This window comes from Budorcas taxicolor, chromosome 11 (assembly GCF_023091745.1).
Source record: "Budorcas taxicolor isolate Tak-1 chromosome 11, Takin1.1, whole genome shotgun sequence".
Taxonomy (NCBI): Eukaryota; Metazoa; Chordata; class Mammalia; order Artiodactyla; family Bovidae; genus Budorcas; species Budorcas taxicolor.
The window spans coordinates 85,863,640-85,884,749 of NC_068920.1; the positions used below are offsets into that span (position 1 = coordinate 85,863,640).

At 36.3% G+C, this 21,110-nt stretch overlaps 1 protein-coding gene across 1 annotated transcript in view; it reads right to left on the reverse strand.

The window, feature by feature from the left end:
- Positions 1 to 21,110, reverse strand: part of LRPPRC (leucine rich pentatricopeptide repeat containing) — a 99,032-nt gene that overhangs the window by 28,162 nt on the left and 49,760 nt on the right. Inside the window, exons 24-27 of the mRNA XM_052647793.1 lie at positions 15,893 to 16,017; positions 15,283 to 15,389; positions 4,143 to 4,211; positions 3,257 to 3,347 (exon numbers count right to left, since the gene is read on the reverse strand). Coding sequence (XP_052503753.1) covers positions 3,257 to 3,347; positions 4,143 to 4,211; positions 15,283 to 15,389; positions 15,893 to 16,017 — 392 coding nt within the window. The remainder of the gene's footprint in view (positions 1 to 3,256; positions 3,348 to 4,142; positions 4,212 to 15,282; positions 15,390 to 15,892; positions 16,018 to 21,110) is intronic.

Genomic DNA, 21,110 nt, shown 5'->3' on the forward strand with positions numbered 1-21,110 from the left:
AAACAATCAAAATAATAATAGGTGTATATGCAAACAAATACATGGATACAAATGTAGAGAGAGCGATTTGGAAGGATGGCCACAGACACGTTAACTCAGGTATTGTGTGGACACAACAACGTTTGACGTTTTGCTATACTATATACTACTATACTGGCTCGACCCTTCAGTAATTTAGAATACATTCATGTTGTGTGTGTGTGTAATAACGGAGGAGGGAAGGCCATACAGCATGAAAAAGAAATGTCAATGGACATAAGTAAAGAAAATAGCACGTAAATAACACCTTAGGATAAATACTCACGGTGGTTTTCCTGTTTTCTTTCTCCCCCCAGTGGTGCCATGCAGCACATGGGATCTTAGTTCCCTGAATAGGGATCGAACCCAGGTCCCCTGCAGTGGAAGCATGGAGTCACAGCCAGTGGACCACTAGGAAGTCCCATAAATGTTCATGTTTTAAATGTCGGGGTTTTAAAAATAGATTCAAAGAACTTTTATTGCAAAATTATGAATGTAAGGCAGCTCAAGTTTTGGCAAGAGTACTTTACATATACAAAGAATAAATTCTCTTCTTTGTATATGTAAAGAAACTGTTTTGAATATAATAAAACTGTAAGAAGGAGAAAAAACTGTCCTTTAGAAATAACAGAATATTTCTTATTAGTAATGTTAAAATAATAATATATATGCTGGTGAGGGAGTTGTTTCATTCATGTAATGTTTGTTGCAGGGCTTAGGAGCTAATTTCATAAGACTATCACAGTGGAAAGTCAAAATATATCAGAAAGGAGAGAACTAAAGTTTGAATTATGGCAGATTCCTATAACAGATCACCTATGAACATCATATTATTAAGTAGAAAAGGAAAGCTGGTTTAGTAGAGCTAGTATTTAAAGGAATGAAGAGAGTTACGTTTTTTATTCCTTAATCTCCATTATAGCTATATGGAGGCTGGTGTCACAAAACCATGGAGCAATGTATCTCTGCCTTGTGCATGCTTCTGCAGTATGCTGTAATTCACAACAAAGTAAGTGTGTGTGCGTGTGTGAAAGGCACTGTTTTAAAACAAACAAGCAAAACTGCCCTTTAACAAATACCCCGAAATAATTAAATGAACTCCCTTCAAGGGATAAAATTATATTATGAAAAAGAATGAGTTCATAAAAAATTCCAATACACTGAACAAACTGTTTTCTCAGAAATCCAGTCTGGACTTTTCATGTGTTACAGGGCCACATTCCGTATATCATTCCATACTACATGTTCCTTTTCAAATAAATTGTGCTTTATAAATTATTCAACATATTTAAGTAGTGGTCCAAGTTAGAGGGCAAAAAGGGGGGGCACACGCAGGAGGAGACAGCTTGCTTTTTCTTCAGAAAGTGGTTTAGGGTTACCACAACCACATTATTGATTCATAACATGACAGAAGCTGGGTTAAAAAGTATATACTTCCCTATGATGATTCCTCTGGCTTCCAGTCCCATGAGAGGCTGCTGTCATGCTATCTCACCCTCAGAGGCTCCTCAGCTGAGCAGAGGAGAGTTTTCTCAGACTATGGGCTCAAATACAGAGCTGGGAGGGGGTGTCCATCAGAACAGATAGAGGAGATTAAACAAAACGGTAATAAACCTCAGTTTATTTGTAAGAGTTCCTGCTTATGCCTAAAGGAAATTTTAAGATGAACTTAAAACTTGTTTTTCCTTTTCTTCCTTTTTAGAAAAACAATAGCAAAAGGTCAGCTCCAGAGGGGAAAAGTCTGTAAAGCTGGCTGCCTCTCATCCTTCCCTGGATGTACCGCATGTATCCTTGCAGCTGTTCTTTCACCCCAAGGTATTGTCAGTCCTGGTTCAGGTCTAACTCTTCTGAAGAACACCATTTTCTATCCGCAGTGCCGACCTCAATGCTAGCACTGTGGACTTCAGAGATATTTCTGAATGAAAGTCTTCTACGGGGATGACTTTAAGGTTGAAAACCCATTTAGATGTATCGCTTCGGTATTTTTAGTTTGCAAAAAATTAGAACTTAAGAAAGAAAGAATTCTCTCAAAGTAAGAAAAAGCAGGGGGAGTGGGGAGAATTAGCACTTTAGTACAGGTTATAATCCACTAATTAAGGATTAAATGCCTAAAACCCAAGTTTTAAAATTCTATACATTCAACAACAACCTCAGCATTGGGTGCCAGAATTTGATCCTCTTTCAAGTGAAAAGTTTTAAGAATTACATGTGAACTGTGTGTCAGTGTAACCAACAAATGAAATGTAAAATTTACAGCATATTTAATATACACCATCAAGATGTAAGACAAAGCCTCCAGTGATAATAAATGCAAGTTCAAAAAGACAAATGAATCAACTTATTCACTGCTGTCTATGTTTGGTAAAGGAAAAAGAAGAATAAATCGAGATCAAATATCTTATGTAGGAAAGGAAGGAAGAAAGGTCACTGACTGTTCCATCATTCCTCTCCACAAAATACCTTAAGAGACTGCACAGTTCCAGATATGTAAACTTGCATAAACATACTAGAGAACTGTTTAACAACAGAGACCACAAGTTTCAGAAATCACCTTTAACCCTTAGTGCAAATACAAATTCAGCTTAGGGAAACAATTAAGGTTGTGAACAAAGATTAAGGTATAAAGATGACTAACGTAATGTTTTATAGGATGGAAAACTAAAACCTATTCACACGTTTAGCAGTAGGAGACTAGTTGAGTAAACTCTAATATATCTGTTCAATATAGTCATTGGTGGGTGATAAAGTGCAAAAAAAGGTTGATAATATAGAACCGAGTCAAAACTATCTTACAATACAATCACATTTTGAAAAGTAATTGTTTACAATGAGTCTGTATATAAATATGCATTTTTCTGGAAAAATATCTAGACACATGAATATATCAATGATTACTTATAGAAGTGACTGATTAATTTACTAAAGAATTTAAATTAAAAGAAAAAAAGAATAGTTTCTCCTCAAAAACTCCCATTAAATTCTGTGGCTCTGATGAAGAGTTTTCTCACTTTCTCATTATTGCAGTAAGAATGTCAGGGAAGACTGTAGGATGCCTAGTGAAACAACACAGCATTTTGTGATATAAATTCAATTTGGCCTCTCCTTGAGCCTCTGTGGAAGACTCCACAAGTGACAACCCCCAGGAGCTTCCTCAGGGCCTGATGTTCCTTTCCAGGCACTGCCTTCCACAGAATAAATGTCTCAAAATAAAAACATGAGCAAGAGTCATATTACTTACTATACAGTTTTAGCAGACTGTAGTATAGCTGGTCTCTATCACATTCAAATAGCTTCTGTGTCAGCTCCACCAATTTTTCTAGAGTTTCAACCTTAAAAATAAGATTAACAGAGGGATCTAGATTGCATAAAGGATATATTTTTATAGTTGACAAGTCACAGTTGAATAATCCTTCAAATCAGCTTTACCCAAAGGGCAGGCTAACTTTACTTCAAAGGTTAAAGGACTGAACACAAGAATGCAACTGTACTTAATGCCACCAACTGTATATGCTAAGAATGATTAAAACGATAAATGTGATGCTGTACGTATTTTATCACAATTAAAAACAATTTTAAACTAAAGAGCTAAAGGATTCTTTGGAGACAAGAATACATATGAATGATTCTCTAGTTGAGAAAACCTCCACGGAGGAGCATTTTGGAAAATTCAAAGATACTGAGGGTGGAGGACTCAGTGAGTACATCTGTATCTGTTAACAGGAATATTCTTCCACCCCAACTTTATACTCCTCTTTCCCTGTGGCTTTTTCTCGGCATGATGTGAGAGGCATCTGGGCTGGAGTAAAGTAGAAACTCCACTGGGCTCCCCTCAAGCATCTCCTCTGGCAACTAACGACTGAAGCAGGTTTTAGCTGCCAAGGAAACATCAGCCCTGCTCAAACCAACAAGTAGAATGAAGCCAGCTAAAATCTTCAGAGCCCATGTTATTATTTTCAGGGATTCTGTAGACCTCAGGAACCAGAATTAAGTGATTGCTTATTTGGAAAACAACCGAGGTAACCAAAGCTGCATCTCATGAAATCCCCAAATGCTCACAGGATATGGAAGACACTTGCTTTCTACTCACAGTTTTGGGTGAGGGAGAACAGAAATTAAACACAAACCTGATTATTTGCAATACATCTATCACAAAACCACTGAAGTCTTGTAGGCCGAGCTCTAATGCCTGGAGTCTGTAAAATAAAATAATCATACAGCACACAAGGTAAGGCTTTAGCCAAATGTTACTTTCCCCTCAATGATAGTTTTCCTTCTAATGACCCTGGCTGCCTCCCTCCCCAATGTATATACTAAAAGAAATCTATAACTTAATCCCACAGTTATCAAGAACCTTTAGGATTAGAACAACCTATACTTAACCAATGTCTAGAAGATTTGGGTTATTTCAAAATGCTACTCTGTAGGTCAATTTGAATTCCATAAATCTAAAATTATTAAAAACAGCTAAGCGTTCTGTAGCTGAAAGAGAAAGAAACCTTGAAATGATGGACTAAATCAACTCCAAAATACATCAAATTAGACACACACACACACACACACACACACTCTTTATAGAGATCCCAATAGACTCAGAAAGCAAAAATTATTAATATATTACATAGACTTAATAATTATCACAATGATAAACCAATGGCTTTTAAAGAGACATGCCGTGTAAAATTTAGTGATGTAAGTATTCTGATTACCACACATGCTTGCCTAGCATCGAAAACTAAATGTTTCAAGAGCTAGGTACTAAAAACAATCCAAGTACTCAGTTCATAGTCTTAGCTTATTTCAATAATTGAGATGTATGTTATAGCCTCAAATTAGGAATAACTAATAATTAGTCAATAATTCTGGTTTCAAAACAATTACAATTTTGGACACTGAATAAAAGACAAACCGCTTCATATTTAATCTCAAGGATCTGTCACTCTACCTACAGTATCTTCATCATCTACGAGGGCTTCCCTATGAAAACACTACATTATTTAATACATGATCACAGTATTATGACAAGAAAACAATGTACCCTGGCAGCTCCAGTCCAGAGGACATACCTTTACTGCTTTCTTCACTCCGTTTTGTGGACTACACCAAGCAACCCTGAAATCTGATCTCTTATTTCTAAGTCCTCATTATGTTTTATTTCCTAAAATAATATCGTACAATGTTAAATTAAAAGCTGATGCAAGAACCAACATCTCAGGGCTTTGGTAGAACAACAAAAAAAATTGGTATAGAAGTTTGTAAATTAAGTGTTCTCATTCTAACCGTGCAAGTACCCAGATTTTGGGTTACAAGAAATAAATGTGGAATAAATTAACTGCTGAGATATATATATATTCTCAAACAGCACTAATATTTACTTTCGCATCCAATTTCTACTCAAGGATGTTCTCACATTATCTGTTCTGTTTCACGTGCATTACAATGAAAATGAAGCCAACATCAAATGTACACAGAAAGCCCTTGAAAAAAACACTAGATAATCCTCTTTAGAACATGGCAAAATGTAAGGGCTACATTCACTTACAACTTTCAATATTACTGCTCATCCAAATGGCAATGATCTAAATAGCACAACTTTCAAGGCCAACTCTTCCTTTTTGTGGTCGATTAATCTGCCTGTCACTGGCAGGACAACTGACTTATATGGCAGATATTCCTATGCTTCATTATGAAATTAAAGACTGTTTTCCCAAATGAATCTCAATCATCAAAAGAACATCTAGGTCAGATTAACTAAATCTCCTAGGCTTCTGTAACAGTCTACATTTCTGGCTTATCTCTTAACATCTTATTGAATTTTAAACACTGTAAGTTGAAAGCAAAAAACAAAAAAAAAGAAAAGAAAATGTAACAAAAACATGGAGAAAAGAATTCTAATTGGGATGCTAAATATAACTTATCTAAAACCAGTTAATGCTTAATTAAAACAATAAACTCATCTCTAATTTTTCCTGTTTTTCCTATGTACAATCTAATAGACAGGATAAAGTAATTATTATAATTAAAACAAACAAGCAAACAGCATGTTTGTTTCCACCTGGGTTACTGTGCTTCAAAACACACTTTGTGCAGCTGCAATTCAGAACTAGATTCACTTGTATTACAAAAAAGTAATCCCAATTTAAAAAATAATTTGCATTAATTTCGTTACATCACTGATATAAATTTGTTATCATCATAACAGGCTTCTATGTATATTAGTAGAAACAGATATCAAGTATAATATTGATAATTATCATTTTGAAGTGAAAACAAATGAAGATTCTTCTACTTCTAACTGCACCTCAAAGGAAATCATTTTAAATTTAACTAAAATAGTGATTTTTACCTGTTCTGAGTTTTGTTACCATTACTGCTAGAAATGGAAAACGGAAAACCACCACTCTGGCTTCACGTCCTCTAGCTGAAGTAGGAGGAGGAAAATCAAATGCACAAGGAGGACGGGACAAACAAGAACAGGAAGAACCCAACTATCTATCCCCAGAGCCAAACAGCAAGGAGTAAAAGGGCATCACGGTAATTATAGAACCTTCCAACAACTGTCCTTTCTCTACACTCTCCAGAGACAGACTCAAAGACCATGTCTAGTAAGGAGGAAAATATGGCTGAGCAAGTCAAACTAATAGTCTAAGTATCATTAACTAAATATGATCCCGCTGTTACAGAAGATACTAAGTAACTCGTGGGAGAGAGGGAGTATGAACCGGCACGAGAACTGACATCTCCTGAAATCTGGGGGACAGAAGTGGGGGAAGTGGAGAAGGAAATGGCAACCCACTCCAGCATTCCTGCCTGGGAAATCCCATGGACAGAGGAGCCTGGCGGGCTGCAATCCATGCGGCTGCAAAAGTCGAACACGACTGAGCACACACACGCACACAGTGGGGGAGCTAGCTCTAAAATCCCTTCTTTATACATGAGATCCACTTTGGCTTATTAAGGAAGGCAAATTAGAATAAAGCCCTGAATCTGATCTGTTAAAGAACAAAGAAGAGGAACAAAGGTTGGGAGACTGCTATAATCCAAAATTTTAGTCCTAAAGACAAAGTCATAAAAAGAAGTGATATGCCCCCTGAGAAGACAGCAAATTTACTCTGGCTGAAATGTTATGCAAGAGTCAACAGCAGAGAAAGACAGAGGGAAAATTCAAGAAAGAGCAATTCTGGAGAAATTTTAAGCTGTTTTGGTGGTTCAGATATTAAAGGTTGAGAGATCATGGAGGCTGAATTGAATACATGAAAAAGAAAGTGAAAGGAAGTGTCAGTTGCTCACTCGTGTCTGATTCTTTGAGATCCCATGGACTGTAGCCCACTAGGCTTCTCTGTCCATAGAATTCCCCAGGAAAGAATACTGGAGTGGGTTGTCATTCCGTAGTTTAAGGGATTTTCCTGACCCAGGGACCGTACCCAAGTCTCCTGCATAGAAGGCAGATTCTGTACCATCTGAGCCATCAGGAAAGCCCCATATTGAATATATAAATATATCAAATCAATAGTTCCAACACCTTAATGAAACATTATAGCTTATCTCAATTTTTAAAAAAGAGTGATCATGGAAGCAGAGGCAGAAATGGTGTAAGGAAACCAACAGAAAATCTGAAATCAGGATGTAATTTCCAAGTCCATGACAACCACACTCACACCCTGAACTGAAGTTTCACCACCCTAATTACTCCTCAGAGTTGTTCTGTGAGGCTCATAAGAAGATGTACATGAAAATCATCTCAGAAGTATTAAAATGTTACTAATATTGGTTATACTGCTTAGCTTGTAATCTAGGTTTGAACCGCAAGAGACGAGGTTAGAGAAAGAAATGCTAAGTAAGTTTAAAGTAGACTCTTACTCATCTTTGTGTCTGTAATTACTGAGCTGCTCAAAGGGTTAAGAATAAAACTGGTATGAGTCTCTACAGAAACTTTAAATATAGTTATTTAACATTTCATGTCATTATTTAACTTTCTGTACTTGTTTGTACCATCTCTCCCTGGACTTAAGCTGCAATCTTAAAAACATAAAATGAATTATCTAAACAGTGTTAATTTATTTAAATGACCCACAACACTTCTTTCCTGGGAGGTGAATGAACTTGACTAAAATGAAGTCATTTTCTCTAAACAAAGAAATACCACCCTTTTTATCATAATATGTAGCAAAAGAAGTATGGGACTAAAATACTAGAACTCAGGAGGCCTGGGTTTTAGTCCAATCTTTGCTACTATGAGCCATGAAAGAGGTATCATCTATAAACACACAAAATTTTTGTCTTTATGCATCAGGGGCCTTAAAAATGGTAATAACAACACATGATCCACTTCTGAGAAATGATCCTAAGTAAATAATCTGGAAAACAAATATGCTAGGAGGAAAAGATGTGAATTATGATGACCACTTACAATAGTGGAAAATGTTCTCAAAAGAGGAATGGGCAAATAATCTTATACAAAAGAACGATGTAGTCATTAATGCTTTAGAACAGTTCTTATGTTCAGAGAATGCAGAGACAGTGATGTAGGGTGAAGAAAGTATTATGTAAGCTATATGATTCAATTTCAAGTATATACAAAAGAAATATGCATTGAATAAAGAACAGAAAACCTATAAAGATGACTAGATGAGTCGTGGCACTGACAGTGAGTCTTAATAAACTTGGTGTATTTTAAACAGTAACACATGTTAAGCTTTACCTGAATCTATACACAGGCGGAGGGTTTCCCTGGTAGCTCAGCTGGTAAAGAATCCGCCTGCAATGCAGGAGACCCCAGTTTGATTCCTGGGTTAGGAAGATCCCCTAGAGAAGGGATAGGCTACCCACTCCAGTATTCATGGGCTTCCCTGGTGGTTCAAGACGGTAAAGAATCCACCTGCAATGTGGGAGACCTGCGATCCCTGGGTCGAGAGGATCCCCTGGAGAAGGCAATGGCAACCCACTCCAGTATTCTTGCTTGGAGAATCCCCATGGACAGAGGAACCTCATGGGCTACAGTCCATGGAGGCGGCAGAGAACTGGACACGACTGAAATGACTAAGCACAACACAGCATACATAGGGGGAACAATCAGGTTGACCATCATCACTGGGAAGACAAAATACAACACACAGTGTATTTATCTGATATTATTATATACATTTACAAAAATAATTTGTGAACACTTCCCCAGTTGCACATTTCATTCCAGAATGTGCCAGAAGAATACTGGAAGGAACAAGGGACAGTTAGCCTACAGAGGATGAGACTGAAGACGAGAGAAAAGGGTTTGACTTCAACACAAGAAAGAACATCACAGAAAAAGCAGAGCATAAAGCTAACATGCAGTGTTTAACACTGTCCCAGACACTCTAGATGTGGTCTTAGCAGTGTTGTCTGATAGAGCCTTAAGAGAAAGAATAAGGATAAAGAAAAGAAGTCCTGTTCTGCTCTGGGGCCTTTGCACAGGGAGTGTCCTCTGAGTGAGATGTTTTTGCTTCCACTCATTACGTGCCTTGCTCCTGCTGCTGCTGCTGCTAAGTCGCTTCAGTCGTGTCCGACTCTGTGCGACCCCATAGACGGCAGCCCACCAGGCTCCCCTGTCCCTGGGATTCTCCAGGCAAGAACACTGGAGTGGGTTGCCACTTCCTTCTCCAATGCATGACAGGAAAAGCGAAAGTGAAGTCGCTCAGTCATGTCTGACTCCTAGCGACCCCATGGACTGCAGCCTACCAGGCTCCTTCATCCATGGGATTCTCCAGGCGAGAGTACTAGTTCACCCTTTAGTTCTCAGCCCAAACATAACTTCCTCAGAAAGATCTACCTAGTCTTGAAATAGATACTTTTATAGCACGTTCTGTTACAATAAAACAATTATTGCACTTTCATCTTTCTAAAGTCTATCTTTAGGACAGACTGTAAGATGTGATCCATAACTGTTTACTGAAGGAAGGGAAGAGAGAAATGAAGGGGAAATTGATCACACTGAGAAGCCACGCAAATTTTATCAACCACCTTAGTTAAAGGACTTGACCCAGTTTTAAGTTACGAAATCTGCCAATGCCAACTTCATAAGGGTTCATAATGGGAGGTGCTGTTGTCAGATCTAAGTTAGAGCTCAAAGTATCTCAAGTCAGAGCTTAGATGATCTTATGCCTCTGTTAATTCATCACTGTTGTTTGGTTGCTCAGTCATGTCCAACTCTTTGCGATCCTATGGACCACAGCCCGCCAGGCTCCTCTGTCCACGGGATTTCCCAGGCAAGAATACAGGAGTGGATTATCATTTCATTCTCCAGTGGATCTTCCCGGGTCTCCTGCTTGGCAGACAGATTCTTTACCACTGAGCCACCTGAGAAGCCCTTAATTCACCATAATTCAGTTCAGTAGCTCAGATGTGTCCAACTCTTTGCAACCCCATGGACTGCAGCACGCTGGGCTTCCCTGTCCATCACCAACTCCCAGAGCTTGCTCAAACTCGTGTCCATCAAGTCAGTGATGCCATCCAACCATCTCATCCTCTGTTGTCCCCTTCTCCTCCTGCCTTCAGTCTTTCCCAGTCTCCACCATACTTTCTGCTAATTAAGGGCACTAGCATTGAGATATCTACTATTACATATCACTTAAAATGACTGAGTAAAGTGTCCTGAAAATCCCCACAACCACTATCCTAATTCAGATCCTATTAATCTTACTGTCCCAAATCTCCTTTCATCTATCACACATCCTTCTGCTAGTATAAACTTCTTTCTAACATTGCTGAGAGTTGACTGTCTTCTGAATGAACTCCAGCCTGCTTATTCAGATACTGAAGGGTCTCCGGGAACAACCTACCCTTACAAGGTATTTCTTTTAAATCCTATACCCCAGGATGAAAGATTTATTTAGGAAATCAGGAAAAAAAAATAAAACTGGCTTTGTTTGCAGATGACAAGATCTTATATGTAGAAAATACTAAAGATTCCACCAAAAAAACTATTAGAACTGATCAATGGATTCAATAAAGTTGCAGGATACAAAATCAACATAAAGAAGTCAGTTTGACTGCTATCCACTAGGAACAAAATATCTGAAAAAAAAATTGAAACAATCCTAATTCATAAGATTATCAAAATGATTAAAAAAAAAAAACCCTAGGAATAAATTTAACCAAGGCTATGAAAGATCTGTACGTTGAAAATTATGAGACTTAAGTCAGACACACAACACACATACACTCAAGCACACAGAAGTCCTGCCATTTGCGACAACACAGACAGACCATGAAGGCATCATGCAGAGGAAAATAAGTCAGGAAAGGGGGAGGTCTTTATGACTATCACCTGTATGTGAAATCTAAAAACCCAAACTCCTGAAACCAGGGCATAAAATGGTGGTTGCCAGGGTCTTGGGGGTGGGGGGAACAGGGAGATGCTGGTCAAACAGTACAAACTCCCAGTTCTAAAATGAACAGGTTCTGCGGATCTAACGCACAACATCACAATTAAACCTAATAATACGGCTTATGTACACACACACTCTCGTATATTTGAATGTTGCTAAGAACAGATCTTAAATGTCCTCACCACAGAAAGGGTAATTATTACATGAGGTAACGGAGCTGTTAAATAACACTACTATGGTAATCATTCTGTAATATATAAGCATATCAAAATCAACAGGGTGTACACCTTAAAGTTATACAATGTTAAGTGTTACTAATATCTCAATGAAGTTGGAGGAGAAAAGGAACTATTTAGAGATTTCCCTTTTCTACTTCTTTGCTCTACCTCTAATACCTTTAACACACTTCCAACCCCATCAGACTCACAAATGTGAAGAGTACTACCACATCCATCAATCCACACCCTAAACCCCATTATCAGTAAAGTCACCTAATTTCCTACATTAAGAATAAGTTTCTCTCTTGAACTCTCAAAACCATCTGTATTTTTCTTATAGCAGTTAACAATTGTCAGTCTAATACAGATGTTATCTTCATGTATTAATCTTGTGTTCAAGAAGCTTCACATTAATTCCTTGAGAATCAATCTAGGTCTGATTTACTTTTCTCTCCCTTAGCCTTTCTTATAGAGGAAAACAACACTCTTTCTGAATATATATAGAATAATATATATATACCTTCATTACTGAAAACTCAAGAAAATACAGAAAAGTATATAGCAAAATGCCAGCTATAATTCCACTCTCCTGCAATAAATGATGGTTAGAAATATAAAACTATGTTAAAACATGATACATTTATGATATATGCAAACCAACTCATTTTAAAAACACAGGTCATACAACACACCAAATCTTGTCTTGGTCTTCATTTAATGAGAGAGTTTTTATGACTGGTTGACTGGCTTATCTTATCTCCCACAGTGCTTAGGATACAAAGAAGCTTTATTGCATATTTTACTTTGGAAATTCAACCCTAGTGAATCTACCCTTGGATAACACACTATTGCATTTTGGGGAATTATAAAAATGTTGTTCAGTAATTTTTATGTTCTTTCACATGCTGGTACTGTCCTCATTTATTAATATTCATTACTTTTAAGATTTTCAATAATCCTTAGAAAATCACAAAGGAGAACTCCAGGCCTTGAATTTTAACAATCAAAATATAGAGTTCCCCCTCCTACACTGCTGGTGAGAATATAAATTGGTACAGTAACTATGAAGAACAGTATGGAGGTTCCTTAGAAAGATAAAAACCGAGTTACCAAATAACCCTGCAATCCCACTCCTGGGTATGTATCTGAAGAAAAACACAATCCGAAAGGACACATGCACCCCGGTGCTCACTGCAGCACTGCTTACAATAGCTAAGACATGGAAGCAAGCTAAATGGCCATCGGCAGAGGAACGGACAGAGGAGACGTGGAACGTATATACACAGAATATTACTCAGTGATTAAAGAGAATGGAAAATGCCATTTGCAGCAACATGGATGGACCTAGACAGTGCCATACTGAGTGAAGTCAGCCAGACAGAGGAGGAACATCGTATGACATCCCTTGTATGTGGAATCTACAAAGAAATGATATGAATGAACTCACAAAACAAACAGACTTCAAGAACAAGCTTATGGTTGCTGATGGGGGTGGGGGAAGAATGGGGAAAAGGGACAGTTAGGGAATTTGGGATGGACATGTACACACAACCATATTTAAAATGGATAACCAGCAAGGACCTACTGAATACCACATGGAACTCTGCCACTGTTAAGTGGCAGCCTGGATAGAAGGGGGAATTTGAGGGAGAATGGATATATGTATGTGTATATATATGGCTGAGTCCCTTTGCTGTTCATCTGAAACTCTGATAACACTGTTTGTTAACTGGCTATACTCTAATACAAAATAAGAAGTTAAAAAAAAAAATTCAAGTTCCTACTTTAACTCAACTCCAACTAACCATTAACAAAAAAAAAAACCCTAAAAATGTGCCTCAAGTATTTCCATATATTGCACACCTTGCCGTCCTACCCTAGGGTACTGCAGAAGGATTCTGTAAATCTATTCTTTATCCTTTAAGCAGTTCTATACACTTCCACTATAAAAATTCTGCCATCAATATACAGCCATTCCTAAATGATTACACTCAATTAACTGCTGTACACTGGCAAAACCTTAAGTAATTAAGAGGCAGCCTCCTTCTCTTGCCTATTCACATGACAAGAATATACCTTACACTAAGCATAATTTTGTGAATTACGTGAGGTGAAGAAGACAACAGAGTCTCTACCTTTCAGGGGCAAAGACAATTAATATTATTGATTACTACCATAATCGAAGAAACATGCAAGCTGCTTTACATACCAAATTATGTGACTGAATCGTAAAGAAAGATACTATATTCCACTGTATAGATGAGGAAGCTTAACAAGGTTTAGTAACTTATTCTTTATCACAACAGGAAGTAGATGACAAAAGGAGAACCCTCTCTTAAGCCTTTGCTCTTCCTATTATGTCTTGCTTATTACACAAAGAGAGGCACCTGCTTTCCTGCTGTAGAACCTCTAATCGCTATTGTCTGAATACCTGAGTTCTATTTCTGCTCTGATCGGTGCCTTACTATATTGATAACATGCATACAGAGTAGCAGAACTCAACAGGCAGACAGCTCCCCTCATTTTCAGATACCTATGCTGTGCGCTTTCAAGTGAGAGAATTTATACCATTTCCCAGAAAATACAAACGAACTACTTGAGCTACAAAGGCACCTGTCTGAGACAGTACACCCTACTTCCCTCTGCTAGAAGGACAGACTGGATTACAGAGGAAAAAAGAAGAAAAGTTCTGAATTAATTTCACAGTCCTTTTTCATGCTAGACGTTTCTCTTCTTTGAAAACTGTCAAGAGAAACTAGTAATTTTCTGGGTTGTGCGCCTGTATTTTCAAACCCATTATACGTAGTCATCAACATAAAAGCAAGGAGGCCAAATACTACCTCTATGTCTCATCTAGCATGGGCCATCCATCATGGGCACTTTTGGGAAAAGACATGGGTAGCAAGCAGTAAGGTATATCTGAGAGAAACATGATGACTGATATGTTTACAAGTTTATTTTACACACATTAAGCAATATCTAAGATGATGTGTCCATCTTCTATGAAATGATTTTTTAGGGGACACAGGACTGTTTTAATAGTGAAATTAATCACAATTTGGACAGACTTCATAGTTGCCCTTTGACTTATCAACTTCAGTAAGCAAAATTTCAATCAAGCCTAGATAAAACATACTAATCCTAAATAGCCCAGGTTTGTCACCTACCATTTCCCATAAGCTGCTTACCATAGTGGGGAAAAAAAAAAAAGAAGAAATTTTAAATTAAATGCCAAACAGTTGCAGACAGCACTTGTTTGGCTGATTAACTTGTAGACAAGCTTTACAAATAAATCTGAGCATGGTCTGCAGCAAATTAAATTCCACTGCTTTTAAGAACAAAGAATTCCTTGGCAAAGAGGATTAGCAACTTTACACCCAGGAATGCCAGTTTAATTTAATTGTTCCACAATCCAAGATTTAATATGCAAATGTCATTTTGATATATAACAGTGAATTTAACAAAGTGAAGAAACAAATTCAATATACAACTAGGCTGCCTTTTCTGAACTGTAATTACATACAATAAAGAAGCTGGCCGAGTCTCCCGCCCAACCCCACATTATTGGGACTGAATTATATTAACATGAATCAAAAAAAGTGTAATTAAAGGTTAAAATTTAAAAACATATTCTAATTAAGAGTCTAAATAGCTGTACAATTAGAATACTGTAGTTAACATCATACCTCAATGATCTTCTTGGCCTCTTTGTAATTTCCTGTTTGTAGGAAGGCAAAGAAGAGATCATAGAGCATAGTCATTTCACCCTGTTCTTGGCTCACAAAGTCCATTGCTAGAGAGGAAAGAAGAAAATATATTAGAAGAAAAACTGGAGAGTAACACAGTATCACTTGAGGAATTCTGAATATCAGAAACCTTTAAAATAAATATTCAGAATAACCTAAAGCTTATAGCTATATGAAACAATTTTCTGTCACGTTCTTTACCTAACAGCATATATTTATGACATTAAGCACTTATGACTAGTTTCAAAGAGACCTGGTGAGATTAAGGATGAAAATCCCCACAAAGGCAGATCATCAAGAAGTGGAGCAAAAAAATTAACAAAGGGCAACTTTTCAAAATGAACAGTTACTAAAAACAAGGACATCTGTAATATTAAAAAAAATTACCTGATATTTTCCTCTTCAACTCAGAAGCACAACAAAAGTTTCTCTGGATGTGCTTGTCTTCCTGTTAAATTTTCTCCTCACAGCAACACATTAAGATTACACAAGCAAGAAAGAGGAGGAAAAAAAAAGACTAACAACCCTAAGATATCAGAAGATGACTAACCTTTCTGAATTAGCTCAGTCTCGCCTTTCTCTATCAGCTTACACAAGACATCATGAATCCTTGGCAGGATTTTATACTTTTCATAGCAGTCAATGGTGCTTTCAAGAGCAGCAGGTAAGTCATCCCTTGGAAACAACAAAATATTAACAATGAAAAAATATATCTAATTAATCTGAGAGATATACAGTGACCAGTCAAAAAGTACACAGGCAGCTTTTACTTAAGTAGACCACCACGAAGCCAAAATGGAAAAAACAAACAAACAAGAAATAATCCTTATACAGAAATCAATGTTCAGAGTACAGACATCATTAGTGGCTCCTTGCTTCCTCTGCTAAACGGCACCTTTTTATTATTTCACTTGCTAAACGGCACTTTTTAAAGAGTCCAAAAGACGAAGGCATTTCCTCATATTATATAGAAGTTGCTATAAGGATGCATTATTTCTAAAAACAAGGGCTACTGTCAAATATTTTTTCCAACCACTTCAGTTTATGGTTCTCAATAATTTCAGATTTGGGAAACTTTACTAAACGTGCATCAATGGTCATCAAGAACTTTTCAAGCACGTTCACCTTTCTCATCATAATCTTCAAACTGTTGCCTCTCCAGATAAGGGGGAAATAACTTCAGGACTCATAGTAGGTGTGTAATTAATTAAAGTAAAAAGATATTTTCATTAAGTTATTTATGAAATAAGAGTATGGAAATATATTCTGTGGGTCCTCAAAACCTATTTTATCCTTTGGGAAACAACAGTATAAGAAGTTATTAAGGCCTTGGGAAAGCTGTTTAGGGAATGTGATCCACGTCTACCTGCCACTTTCCTTTATTTTTACATAGATGAGGAAATCAAGGCCTCTAGAGACTGACTGATTAGCCTAAGGCCACTGGGAAGGCACTGCCACCAGGTCATTGGACTCCCCCTTTCAGAGTACATCTAATTATACATTATGCCCTATTAAAAAGCAACGTTGTTCCTTTAGCCTAATATGGTGATATAATTTGGAATAATAAATTTAAAAGATTTTTTAAAGAAAGTACGAGATGTACTTAGAAAATAAACAAACAAACAAACATGGTTACAGGTATGGACCGAAAAGTATAGCTAGTGATAATCTTTGTGGAGAAAACATATTTCTCTCACACGTGCAACAGTTTTTGAAAGGAAGTAAAGCCTTTTAAAATTTTCCACTGAAGCCCTAACATTTCGGTTCATTATACAAATGTTATGTTGCCCTAGATTGAATTACTATTTTATCCAGATTAAGATTTTAAACTGTACTAAAAAGTACAATACCATGAAGAAGCGTTAATTTTACTGCAATAATACTGACACAATGAAAATGAGCCGATCGGAATGGAACTCCACCTCATCCCCTTACTGAGCCCTGTTTACAGTGCATCTTCTGGTACCCCACAGAGTCATTTGAATTTTTGTCATTTGGGGTGAAGACTAAATTACAGGTTAATTTCAAAACTGCAAGTAGATGTTGCAGGCTAGATTACTGTCATACAAGGGAAATGCTACAGAAGCTACCACATATCATATAAAGCTTTATATAATCAGTATTTTCCTTTGCTTCAGATACAAGTTCAGTTATTACCTTTCCACAATTCCATTTAAGGGAAAAACTACCAAAATATTTTCGAAAGAAAAACTTACACATAACAGATTTTTAAAAGGCAGGATGATTTGGTTTTTCAGGTCAATTCCCAAACTAGAATAGTATTGTATCTCAATTATATTTTCCCTACATTAGGTCAAAGCTTTCAATAAATGAATGAATAACTGTTCGGTCAATCAAACAGAAATGCTAATAGTCTTTGGTCTCCAAATACATGCTTCTGAAGATTACACATGCTCAGAACAACAACAGAAAAGACAAGGATAGCAAAATGGAAATAATTCATATATATTTGTTAGTAATTTTAAATAACAATGTCACTGATCCCAGGTTGCCAACAAAATGAATTAAAAATCTGTAATGAAACATTTCATAGACAGAAATAACTAATGACTAGTCATTTCTTTTCATTTCCTATTTACATTCTGACTTGCATTTGGCTGGATCATGTAACTTTAAGAGACAAAAATGTCCATTCCTCATATAATTTGATATCATCATTAATCTTTCCTATTTAAGCCTGAAAATTCTGGTTATGGAAATTAAATATATGAGAAAGTATCTAAAACTGACATTGCTAAAACAGTTGTATACTCATAGGACTTTTGAATTTCAATCCTAATTGCTAAGTACTACACACAACTTGGCTATAACAATGTGACACATTTCAAGAAGTGGTGATAGAAAGTAGATTATCACAACGGTTGAACTCAAGGATCTTTGGGTCTCTTCTCAGTTCAAATACTCTAATGCGAGGTTCTATGAACTTGAGCTTAGTAGGTTCATCATCTCAAATGTTTCACACCAGCAGAGAAAACCATCACATGACTACTACTTGTATTAGGCAGGATTACATCAGGAAGTGCAGCAAAATATCAAACGGAAAAAGGCTGAAACTGCTTTACACCCAAAACGTGGGAGAAGATTTAAGTAATCAGTGTAATTCTATACCCTAAAACAACTTTGCTTTCCTCTGTATGCTTTAAAACACTAGAACTGATTTAAAACTCTACTCTAAATAGAAATAAAAATTTAGCCACTGCTTTCAGAAACCTCGAATAATACTAAGTGAAAACCAACTCTAACATACTATTATCTCTAAGAAAAATCCACTATGATATTTATTTTCAATGACTAGACACCCCTCAAAGTATTTCAATGATATACATAAAGTAATCTTCATAAATAAAATATATGTTAATCGAAAGTAAACAATCATTTAAAAGTATTTGTGACTGACGCAAATTAACTCAATATGACTTTAATCAAAATTCTACAAGCCGATGAAATAAAAGCAGAATGGAAGAAAGATTTTATAACGATACCAGAAAAGAAAGCCCTCCTAAATCAAACTTCTTTATAAATAAACTAAAATTCACAAATGTGTCTCATACAAACTTGAACTGTTAGAACAATCAGTGATAACTATCTATTTACCTATCGATAGCTTTAAACTTAGTCTGCTTACCCATAACTTCCAATTCAGAGAGCATACTTAATTTAATCAAAATTTTAAATGACAAATATTGATTTTTTTAATTGGAAATAAAGTGCTTCAACATTATGCATAAAGTGCTGGTGAAGTGGCAATTTACCTTAAGAGCTTACTGACTGAAAAGCTCTCAGAATCTGAAATCACTAGAGAAAAGAAGGTCATTGGGGAGGAAAAAAGTTCAAAACAAGGGAGAGGGGGGAAAAAACACCTTAACACTCTTACACACCGACTATTCTATAAATCTTAAGCAGTGTTCAGTGTGGAAAGAAATCATTCCAGGAGAAACCACAGACTTTGCAAAAATTATTCTGTTAAGAGAACCAGTCCCTGAAAGAGCTAAATGTTTTTTTTTTCTGTTCATCATCTATAAATGAGGAATCTTCAAGGAGACTGGTGTTGCAATTACAACTAATCCTCCCCAAAAAATTAACTGTGTTGAAGGCTTTGTAATTTCCCTAGGTACAATTTAGCTGTCACTTACTTTAAAATTTACTCAAACATGCGTTCGGAACAGCACTAACTTCACATGTCAAGTGCTTTCCAGCCAATTGAGTCTAAACTGGAAGTCGGTGTTAAACAACTGAATGATTAGACAAGATAGCTCATTTCCCTGCTCTTTTGTTCAGAATAAAATGCCACATTTACATTATCAGGCTCAACAGGATTTTCTGACAGAGGGAGAAAAAACCCTACTGAACACTGTCCGTACTAAGCACATGAAGCCTGTCATTTACCAATCATCCTTCAAAAAGCAATAGCCATGAATGTAACTTAATTACGACCCAATGATCCTTGACGAAAAATCATCTTATCACTGTCCTGTTCCCCTAGGGCAAATGAACCACTTTTGTCTTTTGGCACGGATGATGCTAAATTCTTAATTGCAATAATGGAGTAAAAGAGCCAAACCTCCTTAATTTCCTTTCAGCACATAAAGAGTTTTACTCTAGAAGGCAAGCATTCCCATAAATAATAAAAGTATCCAGTACAAATGAAGATGCCAAAATTAAAGGGGAGTGTATATGACAGAATAACCACCATCCTAAAAAAGTGTATTTCCACTTCTGCAACACACTGAAGTGTTACAGTGTGTGAGTTTTAAAATGTACTGGCATAGGTTCATCTTACAGAAACTGTGACCTTTATGAAGAACTCAAGATTAACATAGCAAGAATTCTGGGAGGATTATATGCACAAAGTCCATGATTCACTTAAATGAAATGCATGTGGGTATATACAGCTTATAGCACAAATCAGCATAGAAAAATCCTTAATGGAAAGCAGAAATTAAAGTTTCTTTGATCATTTGCACTGAATAATCCAGTTAAACAGCTTCAAATATTTTTCATATGCAATGAAACCAAAGTGGATCAGCTATACAAGAAGTGAATCTGAAACTGCATCATACAAATTCTTAGGCTTTTCAAACTAATGGCCAGATTTCATTAATTTTATTTCCTTTACCATAGCATAAAGACTAATCAAAAGCTCTTTTAACCTACTTTAAAACATTTTTCTTTCTTTCTTAATATGGAGTATCCAGGTCATCTTTCTGAATCCAGCATGATTTCAATTAAAAAAATATTTTTAAGTAGTTACAAAGGAAAATGTTTAATGTTCATGTGGACTACACGTAGACATGTGGCTTATAGAACCCCAATGTAAACGAAACACATGAAAATTTTGTTCAATTTAGCATGTTTCTTTTCTGTTTGGTACAAGCATTATTTTGACAATACAAATCAGATTAAACAACTTCTTCAAAATTTTGCAAACCCGTCATTATTTTGGATTTCCCTGAGCAAACGAATAAAACAAAATGTATTATTTTTCATAACAATAAGGATTTTATACACTATTCCAGTAACAGACAGACACAATTAAATTTCTCCTGTGTTTTATCCAATGCTGGAAAAATCAGTTCAAAATTAAAATCTACTGAATCTTAAAGATCACCTTTCTAAGGAATTCAACCTCACAGATTTGTTCCAGAATTACAGTATGTAAGTGACAGCCTTCTTCACAGTCTGGCAATGATTTTCCAAAAAGGAAAGGATGAAGATTTTGTACATGCTTTGAAATGTTTCTCTTAATT